We start from the raw sequence: 19687 nt of genomic DNA on the forward strand, positions 1-19687 counted from the left end.
GTTGGATGGCTCATCTCTGGTCCAGCCCCTTTCCTTTCCTTTCCTCTTTCATATGATTTCCCTAAATAATTTTACTTATGCCGATGACTTCTCAAATCTGTATCTTAATTGTAACTTTATCCCTGAGTTCCAGATTTGTAAATCAAACTGCCTACTGGGCCTTCACCAGGATGTCCTTAAAACAGATACCTAAATTACAAGTCTGAAAAGCAATCATGTTTAGAACCCTCCTACAATGCCTCACCCAAGACATGATTATCACCATCCTTCCAGACCCTCAAGCTAAAGATCCTGAAGAGTGATCTGTAGCTCCTGCTCTTCCTTACTCACATTCAACAGATTGCAAATTTTATGTCAATTCTTAATTCTTTAAAAATCCATCTCTTCTATACATTTTTATTACTGTGGTGTTGGTTCGCCACATCAGCTCTTATTGTTTACTTATTGTAATATCTTCTCCCTCTATACTACTGCCAGTTATCTTTCTAAAATATACATCTCAACTCCTCTCTGAAACACCTTTAGGGGCTTTCCATGGCCAGGCTGCTTAGCATGGTATTCCACGCTTCACAAGTAAACCTCCACCTCTAGCTCTAACTTCACTTCTTAATCTTTTGTTCATGAATCCTGTACTCTAGCTGCACTATCCACAATTCTTGTTTCCTGCAAACTCCTCGTGTTAACATGCCTCACTGACTTTCCCTAAACTGCTCTTTCACAGGAACACTTTCCTTCCCTACTTGGTGACACTTTACTTTCAAAGGTTCTAACTCCAATGCCTTGACCTTCGGGAAGCCTGCTCTAATTCCCAGATTGAATAACATGCTCTCTCCTCTGTATACCACTCAAGACTCTGTAGAATACCTTTATTACAATGCTTCTCATACTTTATAGTTATTTATTTAATATGTCTTTCTCATTAGGTTATGATTTCTAAATCATAGGGATTTTCCTCCCATTAAATTACTAGCACATAATAAAATGCCTGGAACCTACAGCCACACAATAAACATTTTTTGAGTGAAGGTGAAATCTGTAGGACTCTATTCTAATGAAGTCTGCAACTTTTATAAATAATGTTAATGTAACAATGCTTGCAACAGTTATATCTAAATCATAGGCTAAATATATATAACACAGTTCCCACACAAATGACTTATTTAAGGAAAAAAACAAAAAACCCCAAGCCCAAATCTCTTCTTACAATAACTACAAATTAAGAACACTATAATCTGATTTGTAAAAATGGTATTTTGAGCTTAGAAGTCTTAGCTGCTAGCAACTTGATACTATAAGAATGAATTGTCGAAAAACCTCTAATTATTTCTTCATATCACATGTGAATGATAAAACCAAATGCTATAAACTTTGTTTAAACAACTAAATGATGCCTTTGTACAAATTCTTCATTCTATTTTATATGAATCAGTAGCAATGTCAAAAAACGAAGCACAAAATATTAAAGATACATACCTGTCCATGAATAGGTGACACAGATCCAGGGGACACAGTGCGAGTAAAAGCTGATTTTTTCTGCCATGATGTATTAACAGTTAGATTTGAAAAAGATACATTTTGATAATCAGTCGCTGATGCTGGCTGATTTGAAAAAAGTGATCTGTAAATAGAAAACTTTGATATAAGTATATTTAATTTATACAATCTAATGAAGTACTACCAATGTATCAACTTGTATAAAATATACATGATGTTTAAACACAATTTGTGGATAAAAGAATTCATGAACAAACTACTGACCTATGTTTTAATTACTAAATTTCAGTATTAAAATTAAAACAGGAGGTATTCTTGGAGAGTCCAGTACAGATTATAATGTGATTAAGTAGCTGACATAAATACACATTAAGTATTTATACATTTGCAGAGCTATATAAACTCCACTGTTGGCTAAAAACTTACTCAGAAGGAGTTGAGGTAGCAGGTAAAGATACTGTAGGAGGAAGTATGGCCTTCTTAGGAGACACAGATTTTTCACTTGATGGCATTTTTTCTACATAGTTGCATGGAAACCAGCCAAACTTTCCTTGGAAACTACCATAAAGCCAACCAGGTTCTCCTGTGGTTTTTTCATCAACCTATGGAAACAAAAAGAAGGGTTAACAGTGGTTAGAAAGCCACACATTTACAATGGAAAAGAGATGCAGACTTGAATACAACCACTGTGACCCTGCCAGAGTCAAGCTGATAACTGAAATGTCTACTAGTGGCTAACGGGTGGGCAGCGTAATGGTATGATTCATGTTCCACCTGGACAGAGCAGGATTTCATCATGCTGTTCAGAATAGTGTGCCATTTAAAACATGAATTTATTTCTGCAATTTTCCATTGAATGTTTTGGGATCTTGGCTGACCAAGGGTAACTGAAATCACAGAAAGTGAAACTGCAGATAAGAAAGATATTACTTTGTATTCAGCTTATGAGAAAAAAAGACTTTGCTTCCTACCTGTATTATATCCCCAGAATTAAAACTCATCTCATCGTGGCTCCTTGCTTCAAAGCGATATAAAGCTCTGTAATTCACCAAATCACTAGCTGGCTCACCTAAAGAGACGACAATTGTCATTATTTGCTACTTTCATGTATACATCTTTGCTATGACTCAATAAAGAACGCTTAAAATCAAAAAGAAAAAACTGAGCAAACTGTATGATGAAAATCCACTTGTACAGTCTTGTTAGGATTTATATCTTGAATAGTCATAGAATCACCATAAAAGCAAACAAGGATGTTCATCATAAGTTGGGAGGCAGTAAAACAAAGAGAGAGCTTGCAGGTGTGCCATACATGGGGCTCTAAGGGAGTGGTGGCGCTGAGCTGCGCAAAAGGAAAGGAGGCTAAGCAGCAAGAGGCTTAGTCTGATCTGTGGAGCCAGAACAGAACAGGGGAGAAGAGCAGGAAAAGGGAGGCCATGAATGAGACGCTCAGCCCGGAAACAGGGCTGATTGGAGAAAGACCCATACATTTATCAGTATGGTTCTGAAAGAAAAACAACAGAAGAGCTCACAAATACACTAGAGTTGGTAACATGAAAAACATTTTACTTTGTTCATTTGTAGAATAAATGCTTTAGCTTATAAAGTTTTCAATACATGGCATTAATAAGGACTTAATGATTTGTACATTCAAAAGATATAATAATAATAATAAAGTATTTTAGGAATGTACTTTGAGGTATATCAAAAACAAAGTATATGTTCTAAAAAAATTTTAATGTGCAAAGACTTAAATTTTACTGATTCATCAAAATAAATAGTTTAGGCCGTTTTTGCTCAGTGGTTAGGTTAGAGCATTGGCCTGGGAACTGAAGGGTCTCAGGTTTGATTCCAGCCAAAGGCATGCACCTTGGTTGTAGGCTGGATCCCCGGCCTTGGTCGGGGCTCATGTGGGAGGCAACCAATTGATGTGTCTCTCTCACATCAGTGTTTCTCTCTCTCCTTCCACTCTCTCTGAAAGGCAATGGAAAAAGATCCTCAGGTGAGGGGATTAAAAAAAATAAAAAATAAACAGTTTAGTTACACTGGCTGAATAAAACATTTAAAGCTGTTTACTTCGATTATGAAAACCATGTCACGGTCTGCTCACTGATGACTACCTCTTTTTCTCAATGTTGTTTTAAGATGTCTCCCCTCAGTCTGTTTTCATGAGCCCACACAGTTCTCACCCAAGTTTAATTTAGAAAAAAGGTTTTTTCTGATTCTAAGATAATCATGTTTAAATTTTCTTCTTTTTTTCTTTTTGCCTCTCATCGGAAACTTTTTGTTGTTGTTGCTGTCTTAGGAAAGTAAAATCTTATTTCCATACTTATCCTTACATCGCTTCTCCTCAGTCTTTTTCTCCTCCTCTTGAACTTTCTCTTGTGTCTTTTCTTCCTGGAGTCGCTTCTGTTTTTCTTCTTCCTCCTTTCTAAGATTTTCTCTCCATAAGTTTTCTTTCCCTTGTTTTGCTTTCCTTTACATAAAAGAGAAAGAGTTTGCATAATGTCCTAAAATTTTTTTAAATAAAAATATAATAGATCTTGCTCCTAACAAACTGAAGAAATATTACATATTTTTGATATATTATATATTCATATATAATCTTATATAATTATATATTTTATTATATAGCAAAAGAGATGAGTAGCAGGGTATGGAGAAACAGGATGAAGGGAAAACCAATTAAGAGAGGAGCCTTGGACAGATAGATGAGCTGGGGAACAGGACTCAGTTTCCTACACCCTCAAATTCTTTCCTGCCAGCCAACCTCCCTCAACCCCCCCACCCTCCAAAAAGAGGAAAAGAATTGAAATGAAACTCTAAAACCAATCTAAAAATTATATCTCAATTTCCCTCCCTTCTCTCCAGATTCTGCATCTGAGGACTGCCTTCCTGCTCTTACTCCTACCATCCTGGCCAATCCCTTTGTTTGAGATTTAGTCATTGCTATGGAAATAGGCAATGTTTAGGACAGATTATCTGCCTTTAATATTGTCACCTCAAAGTCTTTTTCATTCGTTAGATAATAGAGCATTCTTCCTCTAGAAGTCCATGCTTATGTACATGTTTTCTATGATATCTGATGTAGCTGCAGCTTGGTTTCTAGCTGGTCAAGATAATCTGTGATCAGAGTTATTTTAGTATTAGAACTAATGCTCACCATAGTTCTCCCTTGCATATATTTTAATAAAATTACTAGGAGGCAGAGCTGTCACTACTAAATGTAGCAGCTTTTCCAAGTCTCAAGACACACTATCAGAGGCAGTGAAGACTGTGGCTGGATACCTCCTGGGACTAACAGGCATTTATGCCCCACCAAGAGAGAAAACTTGGCTTAATTCCATGTCTCTATTCGTATAATTCCTGGAGGAATTTGGAAATCATGGATAATTCCAAAAACTGTAGACTCACTGAGTCATCAACCCTTCCTCTGCATCTCCAAACTGTCTTATTATTATTATCATTATTTTTTAAATTGAACGTAAGAGAGAGGAAGGGAGGGTGAGAGCGAGAGAGAGAAACATCGATCAGTGGCCTCCCTTCTGAGCCCTGACCGGGAATCGAGCCTGAAACCTCCCGGTGTTATGGGATGATGCTCCAATCAACTGAGCCACCTGGCCAGGGCTATACCTATGTTTTTTTGGCAGACTGGCAAAAAATACATTTTTTGGTGTGCCGTAGAATTTTAGTGATTAGTTTATGTGCCATGAGATGAAAGAGGTTGAAAATCACTGCTCTATGCTTCAGACACCACACTGTCCTACTTCTCTTTGCTATAAATGGAGGAAAATTGATCTCAGGGGTGCAGAGAGAACTACACAAGGAATTCACAGTACCCGTAAACCCCAGGACACTGTCTTATCACTCTACAAAACTAAGTGTTTAATTTTCTTCATCTTTCAGTTCTGATTCCAAAGTCCGTATGTTTCACTGATGAAACATAGAAGTGGTTACTGTAAATTCAGTCCATAAAAGAAAAACTGAATTTCTAAAATTTAGAATCTAATTAGCATCTTAGGATAATCCTTTAGTCCCTTTAAATTTTCACAGTCAAACTAGAGATATAGGTAACAAAATCAGAATTCTTATAGCCGCACAGTATAATAAACTTATCAGCTAAATTACCTGAGAGCCTCATCTTCCAGTTTCTTTTTCTGTATTAGCTCTGACCTTTTTCTTTCTATCTCCTTCAACTTGTTATGTTTGATCTTATGAAGCTGTTCAAGGGCTAACTGCTGTGTATTGTAGCTTTTTCTCAGTTCCTAAGAAGAAAATGAAAATAAGTCCATTAGGCCACTGATTTAAATATTTTTCTTACATAATGTGTCATTTGCATTAAAAGACAAGAATTTTAAAGCAAGTTAAAGATATTAAAAGTTTAAAAATATCTAAATGATTAAAAAAAATAACTGAATACAATATATATTTAAGCCATGTAACCACTGAGGACAAATGCTGTTAAAATCATCTACTTCTGTATTAATTCATTCCTGAGGAGCACAGAATCTTTACAAGCCAATTCTTTGATTTGGTATTTCATTTTCAATATAAAAGCAATGCATTAAAACTATGGAGAAGCAATCTGCTTATTATAACATTTTAAGAGGATTTCATTCAGCCGTATTTTTGACACATGTAGTTTAATGAAGTAGATCTAGTATATAGCTTATTCAAGTTTTTACTCACAATCCAAAGGGCTAGTGCTCCAGATCCCCAAATTAGTTAGCTTACTGTCACCTGTATAAATCAAACTCTCACCGTGCCTTTGTTCCAGATCCTTGGAAACATAGGTTAAGAAGAACCTAACCCACTGGAGATTCTATTGACAGATTCTACTTTCCCTCTAAGGAGAAGTACCTCCCCAATCATTATCCAAAGTCAAGAGTGGTGACTATCTAACACACTAAAGATATTTTGGAGATTCATGATAATCCCTTCCCTACTATGAACAACAAAATATGTGTACAGCACATAATAGTTCACAAAGCACTTCTGTATATGTGCTCTCATTTAATCATCGTAAGACTCTGCAAAGAGGAAAAGCAGAGAGTCAGCTCACTTTTGTAAATGAAGAAAGCAAAGTTTGGAAATTAAATGTTACACAAATAGTTACACAACTAGCAAGTGGCATAGATAAGACCAGGACTCATTTCTTTAGATTCCTAGGGCAGCACTTTTCTCACTGTTCCTCACTGCTATAGATACCATATTGTGTGACTTTTCCTAACAGAACAATGGCCTATCAAATGTCTTATCTTTTAACCTCCTGGCTCTGCTCTTTGTCTTAGTGTGACCTCATGCTCTCTTCACTCTCCTCTAAAGAGGTGTTCACGCTCACTTAACCCTTCCTCAATTCCCATTCATTCCTGATCTGCTGCGATTTAGCTTCTTGTCACTCAACTGAAATGAAACTTTCAGAAAGGTCTCCAAAGGTCTCCTTGTTGACAATTCAATGGGTAGTTTTCGTTACTATGTTAACTGATTGCTCTGTAACACTTTACCATGATGATTACAAAAGGACTCTCCTCTTGCTTTCTGTGACACCTCAGCCAGTCTCCTAACCACTCTGACGTATGGGCCACCTATTAGTGTTCTGATTGCCCCTGATGAAGGTGTCAATAAGCAGTGAAAGGCTGGGAGGCAGGAGGCAGAAGGAAGAAAGCAAAACAAGAGGTAAGAGTAATCTGCTGGCCTGTGGAGAATCAAATGTTACGTGAAAGAACCAGACTCTGTGTGTAAGGATAATCCACAAGTCATCATCAAACCCCATTCTGCAGATGAAGAAACTTAGGTTTAAGTTTTTGTATAATCTGTAGCAAAAGTTCTAAAACCAGATAATCTAGGCAGTCATACTATAACCATAAAGGAAAAGCTGGTGCTGTCTCTCCAGTTTGCCCTGTCTTTGCTTAGGTAACAAATGAACTCTGTTGAGCACATGCCTGTCTTCGCTATGCATACGCATACTACTGCCTTTCACCATCCACGCTAGTCCTCAGAGGAATGCAGTCAAAATATACTACAGTCAGCAAGTGGTAAATTTAAAGCACCTTTCTTTAAACTACAGTAAGTCCTCACTTAGCGTAGTCAATAGGTTCTTAGACTTTTAAGTGAAACAATGTATAACACAGCCAATTTTACCATTGGCTAATTGTTATAAACACGAGTTAATTTCCTATGGCATCTCATCGTTATACCAAAATGACCTTGAATAAAACATTACTTGAGGACACACTGTATAATAAAGCAGGAATTCACTGAGTATTTTAAATATTCATATGCTATATATGACAAAGTGAGCTATTTACTTATACGTGTGATTTAAACATTTTTACCTGAAATGCAAGCATTTCTAAACATGAAGCCTGGTAACCAGATGTAACTAAAGCTGCCCCTGCATTATTGGTTAAGATTTTCCCATTTAGCAATATTAGGAAGCAACCCGTCATATGCATGATTTAACCTTGCCCTAGATTTCAGAAAGTAAAGTATTGTAAACAATGATTTTCAGTGATATGGATAAATTATTAATTTCACATTCCTTTAGCTTTCTTTTTAATTCAATCAGTAACCATCTAATCAGTTAACCCAGCTTATGGGGATGTGGTAAGAGAACCAGGTAATATTTCCAAGAGTCTTGGGCTTCTCATGAGAAAGGTTACCCTGGGCAACCATACTGATTTCTGGCATTAGACTCAAACAGGCAGTTAGACAGCAGAAGGATATTCAAGCAAGCAGAAAGAAAAAAGGTCTATATTGTATATGTTATTTCAAACAAAGATACTCAGATAAATGCAAAGAATAGTCTAGTTTTAAAAAAGAAAACAGTAAAGTAATGCAAAGAAAAGGAGCTAGATATTAGAAAATAACCTTAAGTAAGAGGAAGAGGTTGTTGAGACAGCTTAGCAGAGACAAAAGGCACTGAAGAACAGAGTCATCCACATTCCCACACTGTAAGATAAGGCAGATAAAAAGCCAATTAAACCATGTACAGATTAAAAAAAAATAATGTAGGGAAGTTAACTTGGCTGGCTTGTCTGTCCATCAATGACATTTTATTTGGTTAAAAAATTTTTTTTTTCTAAATATATTTGTGTGAAATGTGTTATTAACATTATGCACCTCAAATTTCTCCTCCTTAACTGAACCCACATTGCCTTTTTCTTTGTTTATTCTAGAGTTTGTGTAATGTTATTCTAAATAAGTCAGCAAGATAATAGTCACATAGCTGCCTGAAAAGCTATATAATACTTTATGCTCTGAAAACTTTATGCTCACTTAGAAAAGGAAGAAGACTACTCCCAAATTTGAATGATGTGCCATCAGTCTGGGTTTTAGCTTTTACTATCTTCTTTCATAGGTATAGTTTCAGCATACGACTAATTCTGCACAGAATGATACGCAGACAGTATTAATTTTGGACTTCTGCTCTGCACTGCAGCAAATAATGAATCATGAACTTATTTTCATGCAAAGCTTATAGTGCCAGAGTATGTTTTAGATTTCACTGATTATTTCACAAAGGTTAATTAAATTAAATTGTAACAAAGAAACAAAAAAAGAATTTAGTGTGTTAGAAGAGCTGCTACCACCAGGACTTATAAATTTTCCATATTCCCCATTTTAGAATTTTGCCTAAGATCACACTGGCTGAGATCTGTTCTCTAATACTGACAAAGGCAATTATTCTTAAAATGTATAAATGTCAATAAAAACAGTCATCAAAAACTGAAAACTATGGTAAATGATGTTTACTTACATGACACAATGATTACATTTAAAACATTTAAAATAAATGTTCTAAATAAAATAAGAACATTTAAAATAATCTTGCAATTCTAGCACAGCTAAAATTATAAAATAAATTATGAAAATGTACCACCTATAAAAATAATAGCTTCACTTATTCATTCTATTACATCAAAATAAGGAAGGTAAGAAGGCAGCTAACTAAAAATGAGTATAATAGAACATAATAAATACCTTTAGTTGATTGTTAAATGAATCCATTTCTGATAGCTTAGATGCAGTTTCTTTTTCAAGCGCATCTAACTGTTCTTTAAGTCTTTGGCATAATTCTTCCTTTTCTAATGATTTTTTATGAAGTAGACTGAGCCCTAAATCTGAAATACAGATGTCAGACAGTTTACATTTGGTAGAAATTCCTATGTCTTCACAAGTAAATTGACATTTGTTGTTTGGTCAAATTGGTGTGTAACTAGAGGAAGACAAAGGATGTACATGCATAATGTGGATTAGCTGAAGAGAAAAAACTTGGTGGTCATTTCCCCTTTTCAAATCAGGTCCTGGGAAGATCTTCATATAGAAATGTGTAAGCACTGGCTCTGTACTCAAAGCACCCGGACCTGAAGTGGCACTCCACTTGGGCTGAGGCGTTTCACCAATCTGATCCTCAGGCTCTCCCTCTATACTGCGGGCATCATATCCCCAATCTCATTTATGAGGTGATGGACAGGCCATTAGTACGGAGTCTGGCCCACAGTAATCAATTAACAGCAGCTACTGATAAAGTAGCTTTCTATTTATTCTTAGTGCTTCCAAGAATAAGGGAATATTCACAGCAAGGACTCAATAAATATTACATACTAGATTATTTAGTAATGTTACTTTAGGAGGTAAGAACAGAGGTCTTCATTTTATATAATCCTTTCTCTCATACGTCTTGTTCCTTTGCCTTATTTCTCAATTTGTTAAGAACTTGGACAAAAAAGAGGAATGCTGTTAACTGGATCTCCTGAACAGCCAAAAATATAACACAGAGCCCTGAAAGGGAAAGGCTGACATACTCAATGGGAGACATTCAGGATACTTTAGCTAGTTCTAACACATCTGCAGACTGACCTTCCTTTAAATAACCCTTTCTGCTACATTGTTATTGGCAATTCTATCCAATGTAGAGATTTTTTTCCTTCAGTTTGCTGGTTGGGACTCGAATGAAGAAAAATGTTACATTCCCACAAATTATCTTAGCATATTTTGTTCCACAGGTGCAGAGGGCCAAGTTGGTAAAATTCTTTATATGAATCACAATTAGATGATATAAGAGGTCTGGGAAGGACATACCATTCTGCTTAGGCCTATCGCTACTATACATTATCACCCTAGAGTCCCACAGGTTCAGCCACATAGTCAAATCTCCTCCCAAACAGGTCTTTACAATTAGCACAGGATATAGCCAAAATGCACATACAGCCTTGTGTTAAAGCCAAACCTAGATCTTGTTTAATTGTAGTCTAGCATTTTATTTGGGTGATCTTTGAAATACATAAACAAAAATCTTATCAAGATAGGAAGACATACTACAATTATTACTTATTTTTATTACTATAATGCTCTCACATCTGTGATATTTTTCACATTAATTTGAAATTTTTAAGAATAGGCAAAGAATGTTATTTGTAACAGAATAATGCTATCTTAAAAAGTAACAGGATATACTGATACAGTCAGTCATTTAGATAAGAGTAAAAGGCAAATCAAACCTTAGAGACTCACCAGGTGTGCTACCGAGCTGCATGTTTTTAATTCTTTCATTTAATAATTGCTTCTCAGGTACCAAATAGATAAGCTTATTTTGATATTCCTTATAAAAAGAAAAAGCAGTGCTTGATTAAAACTCTGTAATGCCTACAAACTTCAAAACATGATTTAATCACTCTTGAAACTTAGTACAGCAGTAATATGTAGTTGTGAACTGCTCACAACTTATGAATAAACTAGGATGGAAGTACACATGATTGAAATGCAAATATTTAAACATAAATCCATTTATGAATGACAGGCTGAAATTAAAAGGTGTGGAGAAAGCCTTTGTTAATGGGGTACACCTGGAAGCCTTACAATATTTAGCACACTGATGGGTGGCAATGGGCCCAGGCTGAGGTGCCTTTGGTATCTTTGCTAAGTGGTACGTGTAAGCAGGCCATGACACTCCAGAATAAATAAGTGTATATCAAAGAGGGACTAAAAACTCAGGGATAACTAAGGAAGCAGGTTTAAATCAGATGGAAATGTTATTTGGCCTTTGCCTATATCTGTTGTGACAAAGTGAAAAAATAGCTCATTAACTGCCAGTCCACATAGAAAGAAAAATTTGGTAAGAGGACTCTAGAGATACAGAATGCTCCAAGAGTCCCTATTCTGCAAACCATAGCAACTGAACTAGATCCCAATGCACAAGCAAAGAACAGAATCACCAGGTCCCTGAGGGACACAGTCAACATTCTCACAACTCTAAAAAGACTGTTACGTCAAAATTTCCTAGGAGAAGTAGCAATAACCTTAGTTTGTGTATATATGTACATTTAAAACTTAAAACACAAAGTGATAAACGTACATCTATGTATAAATATTAAGCAGAACTTACCCAGGTGTCTACCAGAGTTTTAGGGGGTCTATGAGCTTCCTGACATTATATACAAGATTGTGTATATTCACATCCTCTGGGAAGGTGGTCTATCAAAGACTCAAAGGGGTCTTGATCCCCAAACCAAAACCACTCTATTAGAAAGAATTATTAATTACTGCTCATGCTTGAGGACAAGTCAGCAGCAAAGGACTGACCTGAAGTTCTTGCTGGAGCTGCTTGATTTCCATAATTTCCAGGTCACACTGCTTATCCAGAACTTCCAGCTCAGTCTTCTGAGTTTGTTTTCTGAGTCGGACATCCTGAAGTCTGCCTGAGATCTGCTGATGTTTGCCATTCTATAGGAAGAGCACATAAATATATGGTAACATAAAATGCTAACAAAAAATGTTATCATTTTAGGAAAATACTTTTATTAAAATTTTTAAATATCATTTATACTCAGTCTAAGATAAATGTTTAAAACCAAGTGGAGTATGTTTTTGAGTTTTGTCTTTTGATTCAAGACAACTGTTAGCAGGAAACGCACCACTTTCAGAGTGCAAGAATCCATATATTAGGATGAGAAAGCACAAATATAGCCCACTAAGTTTTTTTCCTGAGTTCAGCATTGAAGCATTAATTTATAATATTAAAATAGAGACAATCTCAAAGAATAATGAGGGATAAATTCTGCATGTGGCATTTAGCATTACTTTCTTTGAGCTTCTATTTCTACCTTCAACGCTGCCATATAATTTCCTTTCATCAAACAACGTTCAGGAGGGCCTTTTTGGCTACAATTCTCTTTTTCTATAACAATACTCCTGACCCTCTTCTTTCTGTGAAGCAGAAAAAAAATAGTAAAGATTCTCAATGGAGGCTAAGAAGAGTGTTGAGGTGTTATGGGATGAATTGTGTCTCCCCCAAATTCATGTTATATTCGACCCCCAGTATCTTAGAATGTGACTGTATTTGAAGAAAGGGCCTTTCAAGAGGCAGTTAAGGGTTAAATGAGGTCATATGAGTTAGCCAGATCCAATCTGATTGGTGTCCTTATAAGAGAAAATTTGGACTCAAAAGAGATTCCAGAGATACAGAAGCAGAGGAAAGACCGTGTGAGGACACAGCAAGAAGGCGGTCATCTGCAAGTAGAGGTGCCTCAAAGGAAACCAAACCCGCTAACATCTTGGACTCTCAGCCTCCATAAGTAAGAGAAAATAAGTTTCTGCTGTTTAAGCCACTTGGTCAGTGGTATTTTGTTATGGCAGCCTTAGCAAACGAACACAGTGGGATGCAGAGAAATGAGACCCCTGATTTAAAATCGTGGATAATCAAAATTTCATATTTGAGAAATACATGCTACAGGGAATATGCTGTGTCCATCCTAGAGCTCATGTTCTCTTCTTTAGCGCGTATAAGCATAGACTCTGGACCTTTTCAGACTCTAGGCTGAATGCTGTGCAGTAGCACAGTAATCTACGCTACTGCTTGGAGTGTTACCCTAGTTCTTGAGGGAAAAATCATCAATCTTAAGGTATCCTCCCACTATATTTTTAAGGAAGAATATATAGTCAAGATGATGGTTTAGACAGATATCCAATTAGCTATACAAAGAAGTTAAAGTTTTTTAGGCCTGTTCTGTAGTACTGTGGCTTGATTAATACTTGTAGTATGCCTTCCTATCCACTTGAAGGCATAAAATAGCACCTTTATAACTAAAAATATTGTGCTAATTTTTAAAATCTAATTCAGGTCATCCACCAAATAATTAAATAAGATCTAAATTTGGCTCTACCACATGGCTACACATACATTTTTGCAAAACCTTACTATTCTACTGGATCAGACTTACGGGATTCTAGGGTCATGGTAGAATAGTATGCCTTACCCAGAACCTTTATAGCTTTTCACCTTGCATTTCAAAGTCTCTTAACAACCTGATTCTCTGACATCTGATGTGTAAAAATTAGTAAGTGTAATGGCCAGTGTTAGCTAATGACTAGTCTTGAAGAACTGAAAGAAATCGTAATAGGTCATTTACGTCAGCAGTTTCAAATCATTTTTACTTTTTAGCAGTAGAATCATTTTTTCCCAAGCAAATCTTAGATGAAATGCCAGTAAAAATAAAGTAGACAAAGTGGAGCTTCCCTACTGTGAAGTGTGGGAAGAACTGGGAAAGGTGGACACTGTCCTGGCTCCATGGCTTCCCCGCCCCCACCTTCTGGTTATCCCTCAGTAGGCCACCTTCCAACACCAATGTGAAAACAGAAAATTACTGAGCTAGCACAACTTTTTATTTTATAGATGGGAAAGTAAGGCACAGAGAAGGGAAATGTCTTGCCCGAATCTGAACTGAGACCACACATAATTCTCAGCATTTTGAGTTACTTATCCTTTTTTGTAAACTATACTGTCCAGTTAAAAAGCACATATAAAATGTAACTAGTTAATCACATTAAAACAAAATGTACTCATGAGGTAGATTTAAAAAACGATGACATTTTTCAACAGGTAACTCCAGCATCATTCAGATAAATTTCATTTAAACTTTAGCCATACCAGTGCTTCCAACTCGAGATGAAGACTCTTCTTTTTTGAGTTTAATTTGACAATTTCTTCCTGTTCCCTGTTCCTTTGATTGAGAAGCTCTTGTCTACGAATTCTCTCCCATTCTAAACGACGCTGTCTTTCAAGTTCCTGTTTTGCTGCCTGAGAATAATGAGTTAAAGTTAATTTCTAAACAATTCTGCATCATTCAAAAACTGGTGAGATGACAAAATAAAAGTGAGGCAGAATTTGAGTGCCTATGGGTAACCGGGCAGACCTAGTTTTATCAATGGACCTAAATTAAAGAAGTTCCACAAAAGTGACTTCACCCTTAGACCTACTGATTGACTCACAGGATCCTCATCTTGTTGTTCTTTTCTCTTAATAAACAAAGGATGATTTCATAAAAATATATGTTACTAGGAATAACTGCACCTTTATTCTGGTACCAGGGAAGAAAACAACTTCTATTCATACTATTTTAGTGTCACTATAATTTACGGGGCTCCATCCCCAGCCCTTTAAAACACAGCCAGTTCTCCCAGGAACCCAACACAACACTGTTTATCCCAAGGACCTGCACGAGCCCAGCCCCTTGACTGCTCACCTTTGTTTCCCCACTCTCATCTTTCTGCCTCTCCAATTCCTTGGTCTCTTAACTCTGGATTCTAAGCTTACGTTTGTGTAATAACCTGATCACTGACTCCTGCCTCTGGCTCGCTAACCTTAGCTCCTCACTCGGCTCTGCAATCACTCCTCTGAGGTGTCACCAGCAGACATGCCTTCTCTACCACCTACTGGCCCCAAACCCCTCACAGGCAAGATTCAGATTTGTATAAAATACGTAAGACTGAGGAAAAGCCACAGTGATATCTACCATTTTTAACTGAAGGAAATATAACCACTTATTAAATGTAATGATTTTCTTAGGAAATAAAAAAACTTAAAAATAACCTCTCGTCTTTCTATGTCCTTTCTCCTTTCCTCCTCCCGTTGTCTCTCCAGTTCCCGCTGCTTCTCCAAGCGCTTTTCTAATTCAAGTTGTTTCTTCCATTCTTGTTCCTGTAATTCTCTCTGTTTCCGTTCCCACTCTTCTTTTTCTTTCTGGGCTTTACGTTCTGCCTCCCTCTGCTGCTGCTCCATCAGGACTTGGCGTCGCTTCTCCAGTTCCATGTTCCCCCGCTCATAGTTGGCTTTCCGCTTGTCCTCAAAAGTAACTACAGAAGGTACGTTATAAGCAGCCTCACATATGAAGAGCCCACAGAACCCGCACTCCAATTTCCAACACACTCACGCCTCGTCATCATGTGAGTGCTATTACTCTTTGGATACTTCTCCTAAGGATAATTTTAACTCAAATGTAAACAGTAAAATATTTCTGTTCTAAGAATATTCATTTTTAGAAAAAAAAATTTCTAAGTTTGACTCCACCCAAGAGAAAAATAATTTTAACTATTCTTGCCAATAAAAATACTTTTCAACTTTTTTCTCAGCATTTTCCTCAGGGACAACGAACGTTGGATGGCTATATATGTGTTCTTTTTGATACGTACCATTAACTTTTTAATATTTTAAAATATCTACACATGTACTTATTCAACAAGTATTTAAACTTTTTTTAAGCTAAAGATGTCATCACAAAGCTTGCACTGATGATTTCCCCTGAAGTGGGAGAAACTTTACCTAGGACGTCTAATACACACATTCTTGCCAAATACACACACTGTCTCTTCCTCCTACATACTCTCAGTTCTGACAATCTTAATTTTATTGATGTCAAAATCCATCCCATTCATCAGTTTCTCATAAAGCATATAAAATATTTAAAATGTAAAAATTCTAAGTATTCATTTACATTTCAAGGAAAAATTCAAGAGAACTCACTTATAAATATAGAACTTAGTCACTCAGTGTTACCTGGTAATTTTTTCTGAGGTTCCTCTTCTTGTATTTTCTGATATGAAGGCAGAGTTCCATTAATTGAGTCAATTTGCTTTCCTCCCCTAAGAGAGGCAAACAAGTAAATTTAACGTCATGCAGTCTGGGAAGTTTTAGACTAGACTATATAGACGACCAATGACCAGAACAAATTAATATTTAGAATATAGTATTAAAGGTAATTAAAACACAGTATAGTCCACAGTTACAATGAACAACAGTACACGGATTGTCAATCCAGAGAGATCTGGATTCAAATCATGTTTCAGCCAATTGCTGTTCCTGGGTAAGTTTATTCTAAATCTCTTTAGTCATCAGTTTTCTTAACAATAACACAATAAAAACACACCTACTTCTAATATCTATTCCTTCTCGTAATTCATTAAATTCCAAAATCAAATGTCAGTGTAAATGTTTAACGCTTTACTAAACTAGTGGAAATCCCTAAGTAATGCCCATGCCTGCCAAGTGATCAAAGCTACCCCTCCTCACCTCCAGAGACACGCACCTGAAAGATGGAGGGACCAGCTCAGGAGGTAAAGTCAGAGGCAAAGGCTGTCCAGCTTTGGCCATGTCAGTGAGGTGCATCGCAAGGATAAACTCTTCAGCTTTTAGTTGACCATCGCCATCAATGTCAGCCAGGGTCCTAAAGAAAATGTGAAAATTCACAACTGAGAAAGAAAGTCTCAGTTTGGAGTAAAATATTTTCAAAAGAATTCAATTTTTAATTTTTGAAACAAGAATAATGATAGTGCCCTGGCCAGTGTGGCTCAGTTGATTGGGCTGCATCCTGTGCACTGAAAGGTTGCTGGTTCGATTCCTGATCAGAGCCCATGCCTGGGTTGTAGGCTCAATCCCAGGTAGGGGACGCATAGGAGGCAGCTAACTGATGCTGTCACATTGATGTTTTTTTCTCTCTCTCTAAAAATCAATTTAAAAATCTTTTAAAAACAAAAATAGTGATAGTAAAATATAGTTACCATAACATATTTTAGTGAAATGGAGAGAGATGCAGAAAATGGAGCTAATTTTTACCCTTAATTTCTTATCACAAAAGAGAAAAAAAACCTTTTAAATAGAAAGAAAAGTATTCCTTCTGAAAAGGTGGACTGTTTTTTCATGGTTAATTCACTTACCAAATCACATTTAAATCTACATGAAAAATGAGATATTCCCTAATTCTCCATAGAAGGAATTACATAAGAGAAAACTAGTTTTACTTATAAAATAATTAAATGCCAAATTCTCAAGAATAACATTTTGCACAATTTTATTTTCTTTCAAGGTTGCATTAACTTTCAAATAGCTACTTTTATGGAATATCTTTCAGTCACAAACTTTTACAGAAATAGTATCTTTTTTATAACAGAGGATATATAGTTAAAAATCATAATTAATGGACAAACTCACCAAATAGTAGCTAGCTGAGTTTGGGAAAGATTTGACTGAAGAAGGGCATTTCTAGCTTGAAAACCTGATTGAGTGGGAAAAACATTAAAAAAGAAAATTCTTTAGCCTGTTTAAAGTCACGCAAACCTATAAAGTAACACTGCTGCTATCCTGGAAACTTTTAACATCAAAGTTTTTACCATGTCCCAGGCACTGAGCATTCAGCAGTAATCAAAACAAACACATTCGCTGCCCCCAAGGAATTTAAAATCAGAATTAGTGGAGCCAATGTTCCCCATCCTTTCAGAAGATAACAGTATACACATGACTGACGTGCAGGACTGGGCCACCAGTACAGAACATATTCAGAGGCCAAGTTCTAGAGCCTCCTGTACACCTACTGCAACTGGAAGTGCAGCTTCCTCAGCAATTTCAGATCTTCTCTCATCTCTTTGGATCATTCCTCTGTCTCTACTCCTCTTCAAAATGACTCGTAAATGTTGGCACTCCCCAAGGATCTGTCCTGAACATTCTTTTCTGTGTGTTCACATCCACTTCTACAACTTTAGCACCTAGAGGCTGGTGATTCCCAAATGTACATCCCCAGCCCAAACCTCTCCTCTAAGTTTAGACTCCTACGTGCAACTGAAAAATCTTATATATTTCACAAGCATCTCAAACCAAATACATATAAAACTACTCTCTCAAACCCCATTCACACTCCTCTTGCTAATCTTCACCCAAATCATTCTCCCTGTCTTCCCTTCTCTACGGCATCACTGTCCACTTAGTGGCTCAAGCCAGAACTCAGTCACCCTTGATCCCTCCCCTTCTCCTGTACACCCACATCCAGCAACAAGTTTTACAATTCTACATCATTGCATGTCTGGGTCCTTCTCACCCTGTATGTCGCAATTTAATGTCACCTTCTCAGAAAGACTTTCTCTGTCCACACTATCACTTCCTGTTTCCTTCATATCTCATCGCAATCTGTAATGTAACATTCACTTGTTCACTTACCTGTTTCCCCTATTATGATAAGTTCTATCAAGATAAAAACTGTGACTGCTTTGTTCACTAGTGTATACCCCATGCCTGGTACATAGATGCTTAATAAATATTTGCTAAAGTAATGAATAAAATTTAGTCCAAATTTTCTATCAAAGGTGCAATGGGGACTTATGTGATAGCATCCGAGAGTAATAACAGCTAACAATCACTACAGGAAACTGCTTAAATTTTCTCTCTTTCAGAGAGATAACAAAAATGTGTTTCTGTAACAGGCTCCCTGATCGTCAATGAAAATATTCCAGAACAAAAAATCTCTGTCTCCTTGAGAGGAGCAGTCACTCCTGTGAGTTAGCAGAGGCTTTCTGATTACAGACAAAATCATGCAGCTTCTGCAGGAACAGTCTCTCTAGTCAGTACAGCAGGTGTGTAACTTTCACTCGCAGGTGACTGAGCCATGTGCACCAGAAAGCCAGCTCCTCCTCTGGGTCCAGCCTGAATCAACACTGGTCCACACACCTTTGTACAGAAGACAGCAAGGAGTACATCTGCCAACTCTTCCTCAGCAACAGCTCCCATGACAAAAGTAGCACAGATGCTGCTAAACCCAATGTTTCAATGAGCTCTGACCACAGGGCTACTTAATCTAAGCTACATAACACGAATACACTACGTATTATGTAAGGGACTGTTTATAACATGTCATTTAAAAACTTTTCAGTCTTCTTTTTTTAAATCTGGCCGTTTATTAGAAATCACATAAGGAAAAAGCACTGACCATAGCTCAGAGCCTCACTCAACAAATTATTCTCATGAGCTTTGAGAATGTTTTTGTGTTAAAAGAAGGATTCTTCCAATAAAGAGAAATGGAAGGCTATTTCAAGCATTAAAAAAGGTCCAGTAACTGAAGTTTCAGCTCTTGGACAAAAATAACAGAGTAGA

General features: G+C 36.7%; 1 protein-coding gene across 3 annotated transcripts in view; it reads right to left on the minus strand.

Moving 5' to 3' along the window:
* The window catches only part of ITSN2 (intersectin 2), a 94417-nt gene that overhangs the window by 41533 nt on the left and 33197 nt on the right, over window positions 1–19687 (minus strand). For 2 of the 3 annotated variants that reach the window (XM_087823396.1, XM_087823398.1), the window contains 13 exons: window positions 17759–17822; window positions 16857–16994; window positions 16328–16413; window positions 15365–15627; window positions 14423–14572; window positions 12079–12219; window positions 11011–11098; window positions 9478–9617; window positions 5623–5759; window positions 3834–3970; window positions 2466–2563; window positions 1921–2096; window positions 1474–1618 (listed from right to left, as the gene is read on the minus strand). In XM_087823396.1, the coding sequence (XP_087679522.1) occupies window positions 1474–1618; window positions 1921–2096; window positions 2466–2563; window positions 3834–3970; window positions 5623–5759; window positions 9478–9617; window positions 11011–11098; window positions 12079–12219; window positions 14423–14572; window positions 15365–15627; window positions 16328–16413; window positions 16857–16994; window positions 17759–17822 (1763 nt within the window). Of the gene's footprint in view, window positions 1–1473; window positions 1619–1920; window positions 2097–2465; window positions 2564–3833; window positions 3971–5622; window positions 5760–8364; window positions 8446–9477; window positions 9618–11010; window positions 11099–12078; window positions 12220–14422; window positions 14573–15364; window positions 15628–16327; window positions 16414–16856; window positions 16995–17758; window positions 17823–19687 lie in introns of all 3 variants that reach the window. The other variant, XM_087823399.1, reaches the window with a different exon arrangement.

Source organism: Miniopterus natalensis, chromosome 13 (assembly GCF_054644295.1).
Source record: "Miniopterus natalensis isolate mMinNat1 chromosome 13, mMinNat1.hap1, whole genome shotgun sequence".
In the NCBI taxonomy this organism is placed as follows: Eukaryota; Metazoa; Chordata; class Mammalia; order Chiroptera; family Miniopteridae; genus Miniopterus; species Miniopterus natalensis.